This window comes from Tenrec ecaudatus, chromosome 8, assembly GCF_050624435.1.
Source record: "Tenrec ecaudatus isolate mTenEca1 chromosome 8, mTenEca1.hap1, whole genome shotgun sequence".
In the NCBI taxonomy this organism is placed as follows: Eukaryota; Metazoa; Chordata; class Mammalia; order Afrosoricida; family Tenrecidae; genus Tenrec; species Tenrec ecaudatus.
Genome location: NC_134537.1, coordinates 139057329 through 139074300, shown reverse-complemented (window position 1 = coordinate 139074300; position 16972 = coordinate 139057329). Strand labels below are relative to the sequence as shown.

General features: G+C 46.5%; 1 protein-coding gene and 1 long non-coding RNA gene across 3 annotated transcripts in view; one reads left to right on the top strand and one right to left on the bottom strand.

Moving 5' to 3' along the window:
• Positions 1–10860, bottom strand: part of AADAT (aminoadipate aminotransferase) — a 30549-nt gene extending 19689 nt beyond the window's left edge. Inside the window, exons 1-3 of one of the 2 annotated variants that reach the window (XM_075556876.1) lie at positions 10582–10860; positions 9897–10065; positions 7905–8037 (exon numbers count right to left, since the gene is read on the bottom strand). In XM_075556876.1, the coding sequence (XP_075412991.1) occupies positions 7905–8037; positions 9897–10065; positions 10582–10648 (369 nt within the window). In that variant the 5' untranslated portion in view covers positions 10649–10860. The other variant, XM_075556877.1, reaches the window with a different exon arrangement.
• On the top strand, positions 10838–15487 carry LOC142455210 (uncharacterized). Its single transcript, XR_012785752.1, has 3 exons — positions 10838–11045; positions 12484–12613; positions 15354–15487. It is a non-coding gene; the product is annotated as an uncharacterized LOC142455210 (long non-coding RNA).
• Positions 15488–16972: the final 1485 nt, after the last annotated feature.

Sequence of the window (16972 nt, the reverse complement as noted above, 5' to 3'; positions counted from 1 at the left end):
TGGTTCTCTCGCACCCTCCAGACTGTGCTGCTGCATGGGGGCCTGGCTGTGTCCTGATCAGGCTTCATTTACAAAACGAGAGGGGCTAGATTTGATGCTCAAGCCATGATTTGCCAACCCCTGTTTAGGGTAATGTAAAAAAAATTACCGGGTTTGGGTTCTATAATTCAGTTATTCCATTTAATCCTTTTTGTGTGGGGGTGGGGCGTGGGGATTTCACTAAATGTCTACTGTCAGCAAAGCGGGAATCCTTGGGGGGGGGGTACAAATGTTTCACGTGTTTGCTAACAGACAAGTCGGCAGGTCAAGGTTACCCAGGGTGTCTCGGGAGAAAGGTTAGAAGAGGCAGCCATAGAAAAGCCCGATAACATACAAGTGTGTTCTGAAAGCCATGGTTCCACCTGATGGAGTCTCATCCCCCGCCCCCAGAGGCTAGGCCCATCGGCAGTGTTCGGATCTGTCATGCATCCGATCGCCGTGGGTCAGAGCTGACTTGACCGTACCTAGCCACACCACCAGTTCTGGGTATGCTGCTTGAGAGAAAACGGTAAGCACGACAGATGGCTTCAACCTCACAGAACTGAGAATCCGCTGAGAGACGTGAGCATTAATGGAAGTCTCTCAAATACATGTTTCGTTAAAAACATACATGAGTGCGACCATGTACAGAGGCAGATGGTTCTAGGAACTCACTGTAGGCTGACTGGCCCTGCTCTGAGGATTCAAGGAAGGCTCCCCGAGACGGTGAGGGGACAGGGACGTCTTCTGATGGCCGCAAAAGCCTTCTGTGGCTTCAGGCAGAACATGAAGCGGAGAGTGCACTGAGACCAGGCAGAGGTGCCAGAGATTGCATCATGTAGGCACTGGAGCCAAGGGAGCCTGGCAAGAATTGGCAGCACCGAATGAGCGAGGGGTCACACAGCGGCAGATACGCATGTTGAACAGATCTCCCTGGGTGACGTTTACCAAGAATTAAGAAGGGCAGACGTGCAAAGATTTCTTGGAAAGTTACTCCTGTGTCCTGTTGGATGGACTTAGATCCCCGAGGAAAAGATGCGGAGCGCAGGTTTTAGGGCGTGTTCAGCTTGCGGTGAACTAGGACGGTGCCTGGGGAGATGGAGGGACAAACGGACTTGGCTTGAGAGGAGCCGGCCCGTGACCCGTACATGGTGACCACATGGGTGTGAAGCAAGGTTTTGAGGGAGTGTGCAGACTCAGGAAAGAAGAGGGCCATGGACCGTGCCCAGCCGGAGGAGCTGCAGTAAACGAAGGCTGGGCAGGGTAGGCTGGCACTGCAGGGAAGGCTGAGCAAGTTGCTGCAGACCAGCCTCGCAGTGGGTGCTGAGCGGCTGGAGGCAGAAGGTGCGTCAGCAAGGAGTGGGAGGCCAGCAGGGAGCATGGGGGAGGCAGCGGGCAGTAAGAGTGTAACCCATCTTGGGAAGTTCTGCAGACAGTCCATGCCTGCCTGACATCATGGATTTTTTTTCCCTACCTGAGTCAAGGGGTTGATTGTGAGTGCGTCATACTATCACAGAAGAACCCCCCCATAGCTTGAGAAGCTTCACAATCCCAGTTCAAGTGTGCCCCTTCTATCATCCGTACACGGCGCATCTCACGACACACAGATGGCTGATCTGTTTCCAGTGGGCTCTGTTTCCCATGCTGGCCTCGGATGTCCGTTTGGCCTTCTGTGAGCTGTTGGCATCCTAGCACAAACTGTCGCTTTCTGAAAAGATTTTCTTTGATTTTTAGGCTTTGCAGGCCATCCTTGGATCAGGACAATTATTGGGGTGGCATGTGCGATGTCAACAGAGCACATGAAAAATGGAATTATATACGGTTTCCATGTCAGTCAGGGGACAAGGGGACATGCGAATGCCAAATACTCCAAGTTTCGAGGGAGGAGGCATTACCATTGAATTGCTGTAGACAGAACTACAAGAGCCTAAAACAACATCTCTCCTGGGGAACCAAGTCAAGGAAATACTGGGCAACGATTCGCCGCAAGCTTCCCTGTAGAAAAGCAAATTATTGATGTATCTGGCCACCCATGCAATATCCCTTCTTCACTATGACCGATGTTTCGACAGAAGAGAAAAATCGTCTTGAGCAGCTTTCTGGAAGAAACAGTTCAGAGTGTACTTCCTCACAGCCTGAATCCTGCTGACGTGAACTTCCAAAGTACCAGTCCATAAGGTCATAAATAAATGCTTCTCTCCAAGCAAAACCTAAAGCAGTAACTATTTCTTTTATTTTTCAAAACTAAATATAGGAAGAGGGAGGAAAAACGGTCAAAACTTTCATTGCTACAAGATGTTATTGTCTAATAAAAACATCCTTCAAACCTACTGCCATCAAATGAATCCCAACTCACAGGGACCCTATTTACGGTTTCCAAGGCTGTCAGTCTTTCTGGGAGCAGCCTGTCTTTCTCTCCCGGTGGGTTGGAGCCGCCAAGCTTGCAGTTAGGAGCCTAATCCACAGTGCCACCTTGCCTCCTTGGAAATGTAAGGAAAACTTCATTCATGTTAACGAGGCTACAGTTTTCCTATTGATATGAAAAAAAAACCCCAGAAAAAAAGAAAGGTACCCTGATTAAGATAAGTGAGTTTTATTTTAATCAAGATGGGGCAACTGAATAAAAGGACTAATTATTCAGGTGAAGTGGAGGACCACGGATCATCTCTTTAGTGTAAAGACAGGCCGAGCAGATGCTATGTTTGTGCAGTTCCTGAAGCCAGCCCACCCGGGAGCTCAGTCAGCAGATACAAAACTATGAGTCGAAGCCGCAAGCCACTACTTTCCCAGATTTTACAATCCTAGGCAGGAATACATGAGAAGTCAACCAACCAGAAATTCTGTTGCACATTTACAAGAGCCTCAGTCTGACTATTATACATTAGGTTTATTCTGTTAAAATTTATATCCCTTTTTACTCATCTTTAGCTAGTTCTTTTGCGATCTCTAGACTTTACCGTGTCTGTTTTGAATGTTCCATTTTACTGGTTTTATACTTTTATCCTCTTATTAATTTTTACCCGAGGTGGTTTTTAGCTTTCAGGAAGCTCAGGTCTGTCTACGGTTTGGGGTGTGACCATAATTGCTGCCGTTACTAAGAGGGTCCAGCGTTCCCTTCCTGTGAAGACTTTTCCGACTTTCAAGATGAATTTTATTTCCTCTCCAGACAGAAGGCCCCATTCAAAGTTAGATGACTTTGCAGACATCAAGGCAAGAATTCTCTCAGAATAACATACCGCTGCCTCTTTTATAATTGGCATAGATCATTTGTGGAAATGGCATAAGTTAAAAGTATCACCATCAGCCTGGACACATAAATTCCATTCCATTTCCTTCAAATCTAGGGCTTAACCCTGTTTGGCATGAAGTGACACACACACACAGAGTGTTAAGGCCAAGTTAATCCCTCTTGCTAAGAGGAGCTTCTGCGGTGACCCAGAAGGCTTTTCACCAGTTGGTTTTCAGAAGTATGTGTAGATTGCCAGGCTGCTCTTCCGACAGCGCCTTCGCCTGGATGCTTAGCCCAAACCTGCTGACCACAGTTACCCTGCTACGATGTGAAATGTAAGTGATATTCCATTGATCGTGAAGTTGGCTAGGGATCGAGCAGCACTTCACTCTGTTAGGTTTGTCCTGCGTTGGAGCTCACTTAATTGAAACTAACAACATGAGGAAGGGCACGTGTGTGACCTTACTTACTAACCTATTAACTAATTAGAGGCAAGAGTTGTCACACACACGTTTATGATGATGACATGCACATATTTAAAGTGCTTACCCCAATGGCCGGTCATTTACTAAGTGGTTAGTAAGTGTCAGGTGTTATTATCTATTGTCAGAAAGATGGGCTGACCATTAACTATGACACAACAAAATCACGGCTGTTGACAGATAGTCTTCAACACTGAAACTGCCAATCCAACATCTTTCCAAAGAGCGGGGCAATTTGCTGAGTTATGTAATAGCTGCAGTTAGTTTATCCTTGCAGGCACATCAGAAAGCAGTGATCCTGAAAGTGGGATATTGTGAGGATGCATGGATGGAGTTTTAAAATGTCTTTCAATAGAAGGTGATTTGGGTTAATTGCATTCCCCCAAATATCCAAGTTCAACAACTGCAAGTTCTACTTTCTGTCTAATGATAGAATATAATGAAACCAAGTTCTCTAACATTTTATAACAAGGACCACCTCTCTGGTAGGGCCCCAGTAAGGATCATAATCCTGGTCCTTGTACATGTTTTAGTCATAACCTTGGTACTTATAAATATGACCTTATTTTGAAACAGTGCCTTTGAAAATGTAATTAGTTCACAAGAGGACATACTGAAGTAGCCTTAATCCGCATGGCTAACATTGTCATTATAAAACGAGAACCACTGACAAATACAAGAAAGAAGATGGCCATTGAAGACAGAGATAAAACGGAGGTCTGCTGCCTCAAGCCAAGGACTTCCTGGTGCCACCTGAAGCCACAAGAGACCAGGAGAGATATCCCTTTAGAGCAGTGGTTCTCAGCCTTGCGAATGCCACCACCCTTCAATACAGTTCCTCATGTTGTGGTGACCCCCCCCCATCAAATTATTTTCATTGATACTTCATAATTGTAATTTTTCTACTGTTATGAATCAGGTGACCTCTGTGAAAGGGTCCTTCGACCCCCAAATGGGTCACGACCCACAGGTTGAGAACCGCTGCTGTAGAGTCTTCAGGAAGAGAGCAGTCCTTGTCTACAGTCAAGATCTGGCTTCCAGCCTGCGAGAGCACACATCCCTCTTATTCTAAGTCAGACACGTTGTGGTACTTTTTTACAGCAGCACTAGGAAACGTGCAGCTCTTGGTACTGGGAAGTGCATGAAAGGGTGGACTGGCTCTGAGACTGGGTAGTAGGAACAGACTGGAAAGTTTGGAGGCACATGGCACAAACAGCCTGAATTGTCTGAAGAGGTGGCTGGTAGAATACAGACATCAATGGCACTTTGGGTGAGACCTTAGCAGGAAAGTACAAACATGATGGGCACTGGGAGAAAGGCAATCCTTGTTATAAAGTGTCGGAGAACTTGGCTTAACATTATATTCAGTCACTGGGCAGGAAGTACAACCTGCAGTTGATGAACTTGGATATTTAGCTGAGATTTCCAAGAAAGTGTAGAAAATGTGACCTGGCTTCTCCTTGCTTCTAGAACAAGGTAAGCAGGAGATACTATCAAACGGAAAGGAGCCAGAGCTTACAGATTCGAAGTGCTCTCAGCTAATGCATATTAAAACATCAGGAAGGCTCTGGAGAGAAGACCAAGTGTAGGACTGAATTTTCTTTTCTTTTTTTTTGCTACAGAAATTAGGCATGTGAATGATGGAGCAAAGAACTATCTCAGCAGAAACACTGCCAGCTGAGCTGAAGCAATCAGGGACGGGCCCACATGAAGGAAAGGTGCCGCACTTTTGAGATGCTACAGACAGAGACAGATCAGTAGAGTCTCTCAGCTCAGCCAGCTGAGAGAAAGGGAAGACCATGGCTCTGAGGTTGGTGGGCCCGCTCTTGCTCCCATGAGCCTAATGGAGAGGGGAATACGGGTTGGCTCCCAGCTCCTGGGTTCTGGAGTAAAGGGTCTCTGGCAAGGGCCAGAGGAAAGAGGTTTGAGCCATCCTGTGCTGAGAGGGTGGGACTGGGGCCCAGGGGCCAGAGACTAAGGCCAGTGGGCTGTCCACAGACCTCGAGGGTAACAGTGAGCCACAGGGAACTGCTTTCTAGCCTTGGAATTCAATGGTATTTGCCCTGTGAGTTTTCACACAAGCTTGAGAAGCAGGATTCCCTCTTTATTTTTCCCCCCTTTTACAATGTCTTTCCTATGTCTTTACACCATTGTATTTTGGAAGTACTTTGTACATTGTACATATGTACTTTGTACATCGTGTTTTGTGTTAACTTATTTTCCAGGTTTCACAGGTCCACAGAGAAGAAGGAAGTTTGCCTCACAGATGAAAAGGAATCTTGCTCTAGGATAGATTTGATTATATTTACATATAATTTTTTGACTCAGAGGTAATGCTAGAATGAACTAAGACTTTTGGGGGTGCTAAAATGGGGTAAATCTCTTTTGTACATGGGAAGGACATAAATAGTGGGAGTCAGAGGGCAGACTGTTAGGAGTTAAACTGTGTTCCCTCCAAAAGATAGATTGAAGTCCTAACTCCTGGTATCTCATTTGGAAATAACATCAACAGATGGAATTAGTTATCTAGAGATCATAGTGGCATAGAGGGGACCCTAATCCACTACGACTTGAGTCCTTCTTAAACATAAGAGACATAGAGACAGATGCAGAAAGAAGATGGTCATGAGATGATGGAGACAGAGATTGGAGTTATGCTGCCACAGCCAAGGAAGGCCTGTAGCCACTAGAATGTGGAGCCTGCAGAGAGAGAGTATATTCCTGCCCACACCCTAAATTCAAACTTCTAGCCGTCAAAATGGTGAGTGAACACATTCTCTTCTTGTAAGCTACAGTTTGTGGTACTGCGAAATGATACAGATGGTATTTGTATATTTTTCAATTCAAATCACTTCTGCAATGAAGAGTTCTGAATTTGCAATCAAGTTAAGAGCTAGATTGTATTAATCACCTTCCAGAAGAAAATGTGAGCTGTGCCTACAGGCCTCGCAGCTACATCTCAGCTAAGATGCAGACAACACGGAAAAAAAAATGTCACCTTTTCTTCTTAAATGCATAACTACAACACTCAAACTCACTGCCTTTCAGTCCATTGTGATGCAGAATGATCTCTGTGGGGACAGTGGGTCATGTACTGGGCTGCTTACTGCAAGGCCAGAAGCCTGAAACCACCAGCTCCTCTGAGGGAGAAAGAGGAGGTTCACAGGGGCACACAGACTCCAGGATCAAATATAAAAACAAAATAAATTCCAGGATTATTTTAGGTCTTATTGAGGAAAAGAGAAAGGGAGGGCTTGGAGGAGGAGACCCAAGAGGGAGGCAGGTGGAATAACTGATTGTGCGAGAGAATTAATCCAGAGAGGCCAGAGGCCCCAATATTGAAGGCGATCCAGAGAAGTACAACCCAAAGGGGGACATCATGCATGAAGTGATGAATGCAGAAACGATGCAAATGAGTGACATTTTCATCTCAGGGGCATAAGGATATACCCTCTGAAAATATTAAGAGCATTAAATGAATTTTCATGAATACAGGAAGGAAACAGATCCATCTGAATCTCTGGGCCCTCAGACACTCAGCAGTGCTACGCTGGGCTTTGGGGCAGCTCTGAGGCCAGGCACAGTGTGGGGGCTGCTCGTGGCAGGGCCGGCAGTACCAACCCACCAGGCTCTCCACTCTGCAGGAGAACGACGGGGGCTGCTGTGGAGTAGCCTTAGCAACCCTCCCCAGGGCTCCCTAGGAGTCAGCACCGACAGATAACCCTGTACGAATTCTAGTCTATAGTACATAGGAGTTGGCAGGCGATGGCAAATACGTTTTTGTTTTTTCCCCCTAATATTTAATTAGGCCTGGGGAGTCCTTCTTAGGAATCTTGTTTGATGGACTCATAGCTCTAGGCTATATGTTAAGAAAGAAGGAAATACAGGCAGATAACATTAAGCACTTGGCTGTGGCTCAAGAGGCTGGTGACTGGAACCCACTGGGAGGCTCCACAGGAGGAAGACCTGATTGATGTCCTGCTCTTGCAATGCTGTGGCTTGGAAAACCTTTGGGGGGAAGTTCGGTGCCATCTAGAGTAGCTAGGGGGTGGAAGTGACACCATGGTATACAACCACAGTCTTAAGATCTCAGTGGCAGGGGCTTGGGGGTTGAGATGACTACAGTAAGATCACACTGGATTCTACCTTGGGATACATCTTCCTTTCAGTCTTACCTTACAAAGGCCGTCTTGGCTGCCAGAGGTGACACACACTTCCATTTGTCCTTGAGTGGGCGGATAGTGAATGGTGGGAGGATTGTGCAAATGCACCTGTAACTGCTTTAACCAGGTCAACAGTTCTGGGATTCTAAAACACAAAACACATGTTTATATTTATTGTAGTAAGAATCACACTACTAGCATCAGGAGATAAATGCTTTCTACCAGGCTCTGTTACACGTTCAAATTAAGCCTCAAATGTTTTTAGCCGATATTCTGGTTTAAAAGATGAGAGGTTTAACAAATTCATATAAAGTCATTCAGGGATCAAATGAGCTGAGATTTGAATCTAGAGCTTTCTTTTTCTGAAGCCTGCATTCTTTTATCCTACACCTTCATTGTAAAATCAATTCTTCATAGAAAGGTCTTCATAACCGAGTAGAGAAGTTCATTTTTCAAGTATTTTTTTCCTATCATCCAAAGAAGGCAAGGTCTTCTACGCCCATGCAGAGTCAGACTTGGAAACCCACAGGGGCAGTTCTACCCTGTCCTATAGGGCTGCCACGAGTCAGCATTGACTATGGCAGCAAGTTTGGCTTGGTAATACATACAAGGGAAAGCAAAAAAAAAAGTCTTGCTAGAATACCAGACACCTTTATTAAACAACAACAAATCAAAATATGAAGCTATTGTTCCTTAACATAGCCTCCATCCAGGCCTACGTAATTCTGAAAACAATGTTTCCATCTCTCTAACCCTTACCCAAAGGATTCCCCATGCTTCAATTCAAATGGCAAAGCAGCACTGTGCCATCCTGGATAGACTCAAATCATGTTCCTTTAAAATATTCATTTGAGTTTGGGGAACAAAAAAGAAGTGTCAAGGAGCAAGATGAGGGCTGGAGGGTAGATGAGGTAAGGTTTCCTAAAAGAAGCCTTGGAGACCCTTGAAGAAGGAGGATGTGCCTTGGTGTGACTTTTCTGGTCTTTTCTCACCAGTGCAGTTTTCAATTTTCTTACATTTCCCCCCCAAATACACCACTCTGTTATGTGTCCTTTAAGATATTCTATCAAGATTAATTTTTTGGAATTCTGTAAAATAATTGCCCAAACCTTCTGAGCTGACCGCTCTACCGTGACTTTAACTGTATCAGCAGGCGGCCGATCTCATTGGAAGCCAGTTTTGAGTGGACTTTTTTTTTAAGGCACCCAAAGGAGACGAAGACAATTGCATAATGGAGAGAACTTGGCTGCAGTCATCTGCCAATTGCAGAATGTACTTAAATAGATTTTATCTAGAATGAACTAGTGCATGTATGAGCTGGAATCTCGTTGACACTAGTTTTTAGCTTCCTGTGGGTGTGTGGGTGTACAAGTTAAAGAGACAAACTTGAAAACACATTCATGGCAAAAATTCCATCGTCTTTTAATTACATTTTTTTCTAGGAAATGGTTGAGACCCATATGTATTGTACTCCAGTACATTTTCCATCACAGAACAAAGGCCTTGATAAAGCATCATTTATACACATTGCATAAAAAAACCCTTTATCCTGAGAATAATGACTAAATTTATAACAAATAGTGTCTATTTAAAAAAGGGTGAATAGTGATCAGCAAATTATTTTTTGCCACGGATTTAAAATTGCTGCCTCCACTTCCTGGGTCACCTTTCGTGTTCTTTCGCCCAGCCTCTTTCTTCACCTAGCGATGCGATGGTCTCCTTTTTCAAAGACCCTGCTCCAATGCCACTTCCTTCTCCCGAGGCAGTCCTGGAAGAATTTTGAGATGCTAGATGCTTCTCTTCTCTTTGAAAGCTCTGTGCCCAAAGTCCCAATAGTCGAACTCTTAAAAGACACAAGTCACTTTGTCACTTGGCCACAGTATGATCCAACACAATCAGAACTACTGATAATGACTCAGTTCTTGGAGAATATTTTGATATTCCTTGGAGAATACGGACATGTTTGGTACAGATAATACTCAGCGACTGTCTTTGAATACCTACCCAGAGCTCTGCGAATACTGAAGCGCTCTCTTCATCACGTCTTCTCCAAAGTGGATGGTCTTTCCATTTTTTATGGTGACACTGGCCGTCTTAAAAGGGAACGTGTTCGGATTTGGGGACCCGGGAGCCAAGGAGATGAACGATTTGGGGGCCTTGCTCAGTATATCAGCTACAAGAAACATGGAAGAGAGAAAGGCACATGTTCATTGCGGCCAGTCCTAAAATAACTCGGTGTCCATTGGGCCGGAGAAACTATTAAGTTCAAATGCGTAGCGATAGAATCATGGTCTCAAAAATCGACAAGCGGAGTAACATTTTCTCTTCCCACTCGACTGGGGCTAAGGGTCGAGAGAGGACAAACAGGACGGCAGCGATCAGGAGAACAGGCAAAGGGCCTCCTCAGTTTGACCTGATGCACTCCTGGACCTGTCCCACTTACCCAACGGCCTCCATTGACCTGCACGGGGCTCCCCCCTCGGAGGGCCCGGCCCAGCGCAGCCTGTGCCCAGGACCGCTGGCTAGTAGGAGTCCTTTGAAACCGCGGCCGGTGCCCGGTTCCTTTGCGCCCCAGAGCCTGGCTGGCTCTCGGGCCGTTTTCAAAGGCATCGCGACTCCTACAGGTGACCGTTGAGACCCTCCGGGGCCACCCGGGGCCACCAGGGCGGGCGCCAGGCGCCCTACTCACTCAGGACTCGGATGGCAGAGGGCTCGCGGGCTGCGCTCGTGGCCGTGAGGAACCGGGCGTAATTCATGGCTCCGCGGTGCGGGCACCGGGCTCCTTTCGCTAATGGACGGGCACTCGGGTGCCTGTGAGTCTGGGTTTGGGTTTTGGGAAGAGCCAAGGAGCGCAGCCCAAGCCCCGCCTCCCAACGCCTGACTCTGGGGACGCCCCACCGCGCCAGCGCCCCGCCTCCGGCGTCCAGTTTGAGCGCGCTGGACCCGGCTGCCCCGGTCCCGGGGTCCCCGCGGGCGGGCAAGCGCAGCGCCAGGTCCCTGCGCGAACGGAGCGCGCGCACCACGCGGCGCGGCCGCCACGGCGCAGACGCCGGTTCGCCCCGTCCCGCCCCGCGCCGCAGCCTATGGTCGCCGGCCGTGCCCCTGCCCCTGCCCCTCCCGGCTCGGTCACTGCCCCGGCCAGCGGGCGGACGGGTGAGTCCGGGCGGGCGCGAGGCGGCAGTTTGAAACAATTCAAAGCAAGTAAGGCCCTTGACCTCGCAGTTGGGCGTGGTCGAACGAAAGCGTCCTGGCTGGCCCAGTGTGTCGGCCTTGAATTAAGAATTTTTGCTCTGGGGACTTAGGGGGCGGAAGGTGTGTGTGGGTGTGTGGGAGGGGGTGGGGTAGGGGTGCTCACTGGTGAGCCTATCCTTGGGTTCCATCTAGTGGCGGCATGGGTGCATTGCACAAGGCCCTTTAAACTGCACAGCGCCGCAGGCTGCGTGTTCCCTGGCTTGGGTGATTAGTGACCACCGGCCATCGGTTTCATGTCTGCTCATAGCGACCCTATAGGACAGGGTACAAATGCCCCAATGTGAACTGCCAAGACTAACCGTTTTGCAAGTAGAACACCCGAGGAGCGGCTAGTGGTTTCGAACCATCGACCTTGTGCATCATGGTCCAACAAGTAACTACTACAACCTTTGTTAATGTAGGCAGCTCATTTTACCTACTCCGCTCTTGCTGTGCTAGTGCCGTCCATTGACCAATACAATTGTCAGTACTACTTGAACCAACAGATCTGTCTTGGAAGAAGAATAGCCAGGGTACTCCTTAGAGACAAGGATGGCCTGACATCCTCTTACATACTTTGGACATGTTGTCAGGAGAGACCATTCTTGGTAAAGTAGATGGTCCGCAAAAAAAAAAAAAAAAAGGCCCTCAAAGAGACGATGACACAGTGGCTGTAACTATGGGATCAGGCATAGGAACCAGTTTGAGGATGACATAGGATAGGACCGGGCAGTCTTTCATTCTGCTGTACATCAGGCCACTGTGAGTCAGAACCTCTTGACTGGTCCTTAACAGTATAACATAGCACTATCTTGGAAAGTCACCAAACTAAACCAAACAAAACCCTCTGCAGTCCAATCGATTCCCACTCATCGTAAGGAGTAGAACTGCCGCATAGTTTCCAGGGCTGTAAACCTTTCTTGAAAGCTCTGCCATTTTTCTACCTCGGACCTTATGGCTCGTAGCGGAGGACGTTAACCACGGACCACCCAGCTCCAGGAAAGTCGTTTGGGGTCCAGGCCACCCAAATGCATTCAAACGTTTCTTTCTCTAAGAAACGGGTGGTTTGAGGGGGAGCTTAGAGTGCTGCTAACAGATGTCTGAAGCATCACCGTGGGAGTCTCCGCAAACTTTGATGGTCTCCCTGCCCTTTCACCAGAAGGGTCCCCACACTGACTATCACCACGGCGCTTTCCCGGGCAGGGGTTGTTTTGTTGTTTATGGGGCCCTTCCTCTGATTCCACGGCACCCAACAACCATCTTCATGGCGGATTTTTCTGACTTTTCATGAGGAAGCGTTAGGTTGAAAGTGTCCATCCAAAGAGCGTACACGAGCGTAAACTCTTCACGTTCCTCATAGAGTGACCTCCGTCTTCACCTCCAGCACTGGCCAAGATTCTTCTCCTTCCCGAATCATGGAAATGGAGGTGGCAGCATCCCATGTGAGCACTTCAAGAGCAATTTTGAGACCATTTATTTTTCCTTTGTGAGTGAGTATAAAAGGGTCATATATTTAAAACAATTTCAGAATTTGTAAACATTTATTGAACTCTTCTTGGATGACCTTTGTCACATTGCCAAATGGTTCAGAAACTATATAAAAGTTATAAATAGATTGGCCAAGGAGCTGTTTCTGATCTTTTCTACATCCTGCCAACAAAAGGATTAGTTACAATTTATGTCATGGCCGGAAACCCAAGAGTTAATCTTGTTCTGGATTCAGGCCTCTTAGACTTAAATCCCACTCGATCTTTTATTAGCTGTGGGTGTCTTTGAATATGGTACTTAACCTGCCTGTGCATCATTTCCCTCAAAGAATTATTGCAGGAGTGAAAAGGATGCTCTATATTAAACGGACTAGCATAGTGACCTGCCCATTATGAAAGCGCAGTACGTGTTACAGCTGTTCTGAGCAGAAACAGTGATTTTAGCTTCCTCTCAGGAATCGGCCTCCAACCACTTTTGGCAACTTCAAGACAAATTGTATTCTAAGTTAATCCATGTGTACAATTAAGGATATTTTTGTACAATTAAGGATATTTCTCAACAGAGTAGACCTGTGTCAAAAATGGGGTAGAGGCCACATCTGGCCTCCTCTGACTTTATAAGGGAAAGAAAGACTCACCATCAGTCCAAGCTTAAGGTTGATTTGTATGAGACAGGGGTCAAATATGCCTCCACTCTTCAGCTCTGCCACTAAGCATCCCTCCCAGCACTTTTCAATGCTCTGCTGCTTATGATAATTTGTTGTATTGACCACACAAAACTCACAGACCATATTCACGACTATGGGTTTATTAAGGAAGTTAACATGTTACAATTCAAGATTAGAAATGTTCAGGGCAAAGTTCTTTAGTCACGCAGCCTCTTCTCTGCCATGCCCTCCACCCTGATGTCTTCTACTCAGACTTGGTACAAAAGTCTTTTAGCACTGCCAATAAATGCCCAAAGGGCCCTCTACTCTTCCCCAAACCATAAGCTGTAGCCCAAAGAGCCTCAGCTCTAGCTTCTTGAGTTAGCAAATCTAGCTTCCTCAATTAAGTGACTGGAGGCATTCCACTCCGCAAGCAAGCCTCCTGCCTGAAGGCATTCACCTTTACTCTTTGGTGGGCCTCCAGCCCACCATTGTGCCTCCTGCTCTGGGCTCTTGGTTCTGCTACGCCACTTGCAGCCGCTTCTCTGGCGTCACAGGTCTCTATCCTGGATCAGGAGATACAATGTGTAGGGATCTCGAGATCCAAAGGTGTCACTCTGCTCCGAGCACTTGTTTTTCTATGGTAGCGATAACTATCTCCTTTCTGCTTCTGAGATGACTCATTTCACACAGCAGGATAGTAACGTTGACCAATTGCCATGTTAGATTTCCGAGTTTTTAAAGCCACATTTAACGCTGTTAACAATCACTCATACCGAATCATATAATCTATCATTGCCATGGCTTGGGCCAGGTACACCTTAGTCCTCAACGTAACATTCTTGCTTTTCGACGCTTTGAACAGATCTTGTTCAGCAGATTGACTCAACGCAATGCATCATTTGATCTCTTGACTGCTGCTTCCATGAGCACTGAGTGTGGATCCAAGCAAGATGAAATCTTGACAACTTCAACTTTTCCTCCATTTATCATGACGTTACCTACTGGTCCAGTTTGGGGGATTTGTCTTTACATTGGGTTCTAATCCATCCTGAAGATTGCTACCCTTCATCTTCACCAGCAAGTGCTTCCTTTTCTAACTCAACTAGGAATTCCTGTCCCAGTTACTAATCACTACCGTCCTTCTACTTCTCCTAGTAGCTTGTTCATTCTCTTATATAGCTGGTATTATATTAAGTGACAGATGACTCAACATACCAATACATCCTGGACTCTTTAAGAACAGTGGCTCTTAAACCTCAGTTCAGTTCTTTTATCTTCACCTGGGTTACTGTGATTAAGGATCAGCCAGAGACTGGAATAGAATTCATACATAGAAATTAAGGTTGTTCTTCTAAGGGCCTCTCCTTTATGAAAGATAAAGAATTAACCACACTCTTTCTTTAATTTTGTTGTGTATTGTGGCAAGGTGTATGAGGGGTACCCCAAGCCCCCCAAAAAGCTCCACTTGGCACAGCGTTTTTAGTACAACACCCCTCTGCTCCCAATAGGCGTGCATTGAGCAACTTGCTCTGAGTTAGTGCACCCAGTGGCGTTACCTGGGAAGGTTCTCTCTGGTCACAGTGAATTTTTTCATGAAAGCAGTTTCACTCGAACCTTGTTTTTTGGTGATGGCTGATTTAAGAGAACAGCGTGTGGCTGTGAAATTTTGTTTCCTGCTCAGGAAAAATGCTGCAGAAACTGTTGTGATGTTGAACACAGCTTACAAGGACTTCCCTATGAGAAAAACTCAAGTGTACCAGTGGTTTTCTCATTTCAAAAAAGGCGAAATGTTGATTGATGGCAAACCTCATTCTGGACATTAGTCAACTTCCTGAATGGACAAAATGTCGACTCATAGTGCATTTTGAGTTTGTTTTACCCGATCAGACTCTTAATAACAGTGTGCGACAAAAAAAAAAAGGGTCTGATTTGTGGCAAACGGGACTGGTTTTGCCACCATGACAATGCACCTGCTCACACAGCCATCTCTGTGTGCTACTTTTTGGTAAAAAAACAGCATGCCTCTCTTGCCCCTCATACCTGACTCTCCTGACCTCACTCTGTGCACCTTCTTTTTTTTTCCACGAGTGCAGAGGGACATGAAAGGACAGAGATTTGTTGATGTGGAAGGTGAAGAAAAGAATGAAGGAGGTGCTGTCAGCCATCCAAACATGAGTTTGAAAAATGTTTCCAAGAATAGAATCGCAGATTTCACAAATGTATTAAGTGTAATGGTGAGTACTTTAAAGATGATATGGTTGTTTTGTTAAAAATATTAAGTACATAACTTTGAGGGAAAAATCCATTTTGGTGGGGTACTCCCTCATATTCTTCTGCGCTATAGTAATAGGTATGAAAGCCATCTGAACTCTTAAATTTGAATAAGAAATCTCTCCTCAAAGCCGAATCAGGGAATTCTAGAACAATTAAAATCAGATGTGAAAATAAAGAACCCTTTTAAGCACAGGGCAGAGGAGGTGTGAGAACCCTGTGAGTCAGCAGCCCATCAATGCCAACAACATGGGAGACAGGAGGAAGTCAAAAGGCCACCAGAAGATTTTAGTACTGAATGGCAGCCCTCGTGTCCTGCAGAAAGTGGATGGACTTGTTAGGTTCCTGTATTTGGGAACCTTGGGAGCCCAAAACCCATCCTTGCGGCCCCAGGCAATCCTAGGGGCCAAGAGAGAGCGGTCCCCCGAGCAGGTCCTGGGCAGGCATGCAGATGCATGTACCCCCACACTCCCACCCTCTTCCTGCAGTGCACACCTGAATGAGAGAGAGGTAAAAGAGCCGTGGTCTTCCTGTGGCTGGCCTTTACTTCCTATGGCTGGGTAGGCATGGTTGAAAGTATTGGCAATCTTACTGACTGAGTTTAGGCCCATCTGTGTGATGCCATGTGGCTGGGCCTAGTTTTGCCCCCAGATAGACCTCCCACCTGGGCCTAGGGGACTTGTGTCTGAGCATGCTCAGTTCTTGATTTTCCCATAGGTGTCTAATTAATGTGCCTGATTTCTTTCCAACCCCTTCTGTGGCCCTACCCCTTCTGTGGCCCTATGCAGGCATTGGGGAGACAACTTGCCTGCCGCCCCCCCCCCCCCCCCCCGCCGCCTTAGTTCCTATTCTGACTAACAGACTTACTGGCAATATCCACACATACCCACATCTCCTGAGTGTGATGTCAATCGTGTTGCCAGAGGGGTTAAGGAACCTGGGTCCCTTCAGCCAGCAGAGTTTGTTGCCGCCAACACTCACAAGCTCAGTGTCTTGAACTCTCACACGGGAAAGCGATGGATGGAGGCTTTTGTCATTGGCCCATGTTTCTGGGAGGGTCTCCTCTATGACATTCACCCTGGACATGACCTTAATAGGCCACTCAGAGATGGGGCCCTGGGGGATGGGCAGTCCTCCCTCTGCAGAGACTCAGGGCTGATAATGGCCACAAAATCAGTTCTAATAGGGACTGAGCATGATAGTGGGACAGGAGGAAAGTCAAGGGAAATAGAGGAAATAGCTGGCAGGCAAAGGGCATTTATAGAGGTCTAAATAAAAACATGTACATATGCAAATATACTTATATATGAGGATGGGGAAATAGATTTATGTGCCTATATTTATAGGTTTAGTATTGATAGGTAGCAGAAGGACATTGGGCCTCCACTCGAGTACTCCCTCAATGCAATAATACTTTCTTCTATTAAATTGGCATTCTATG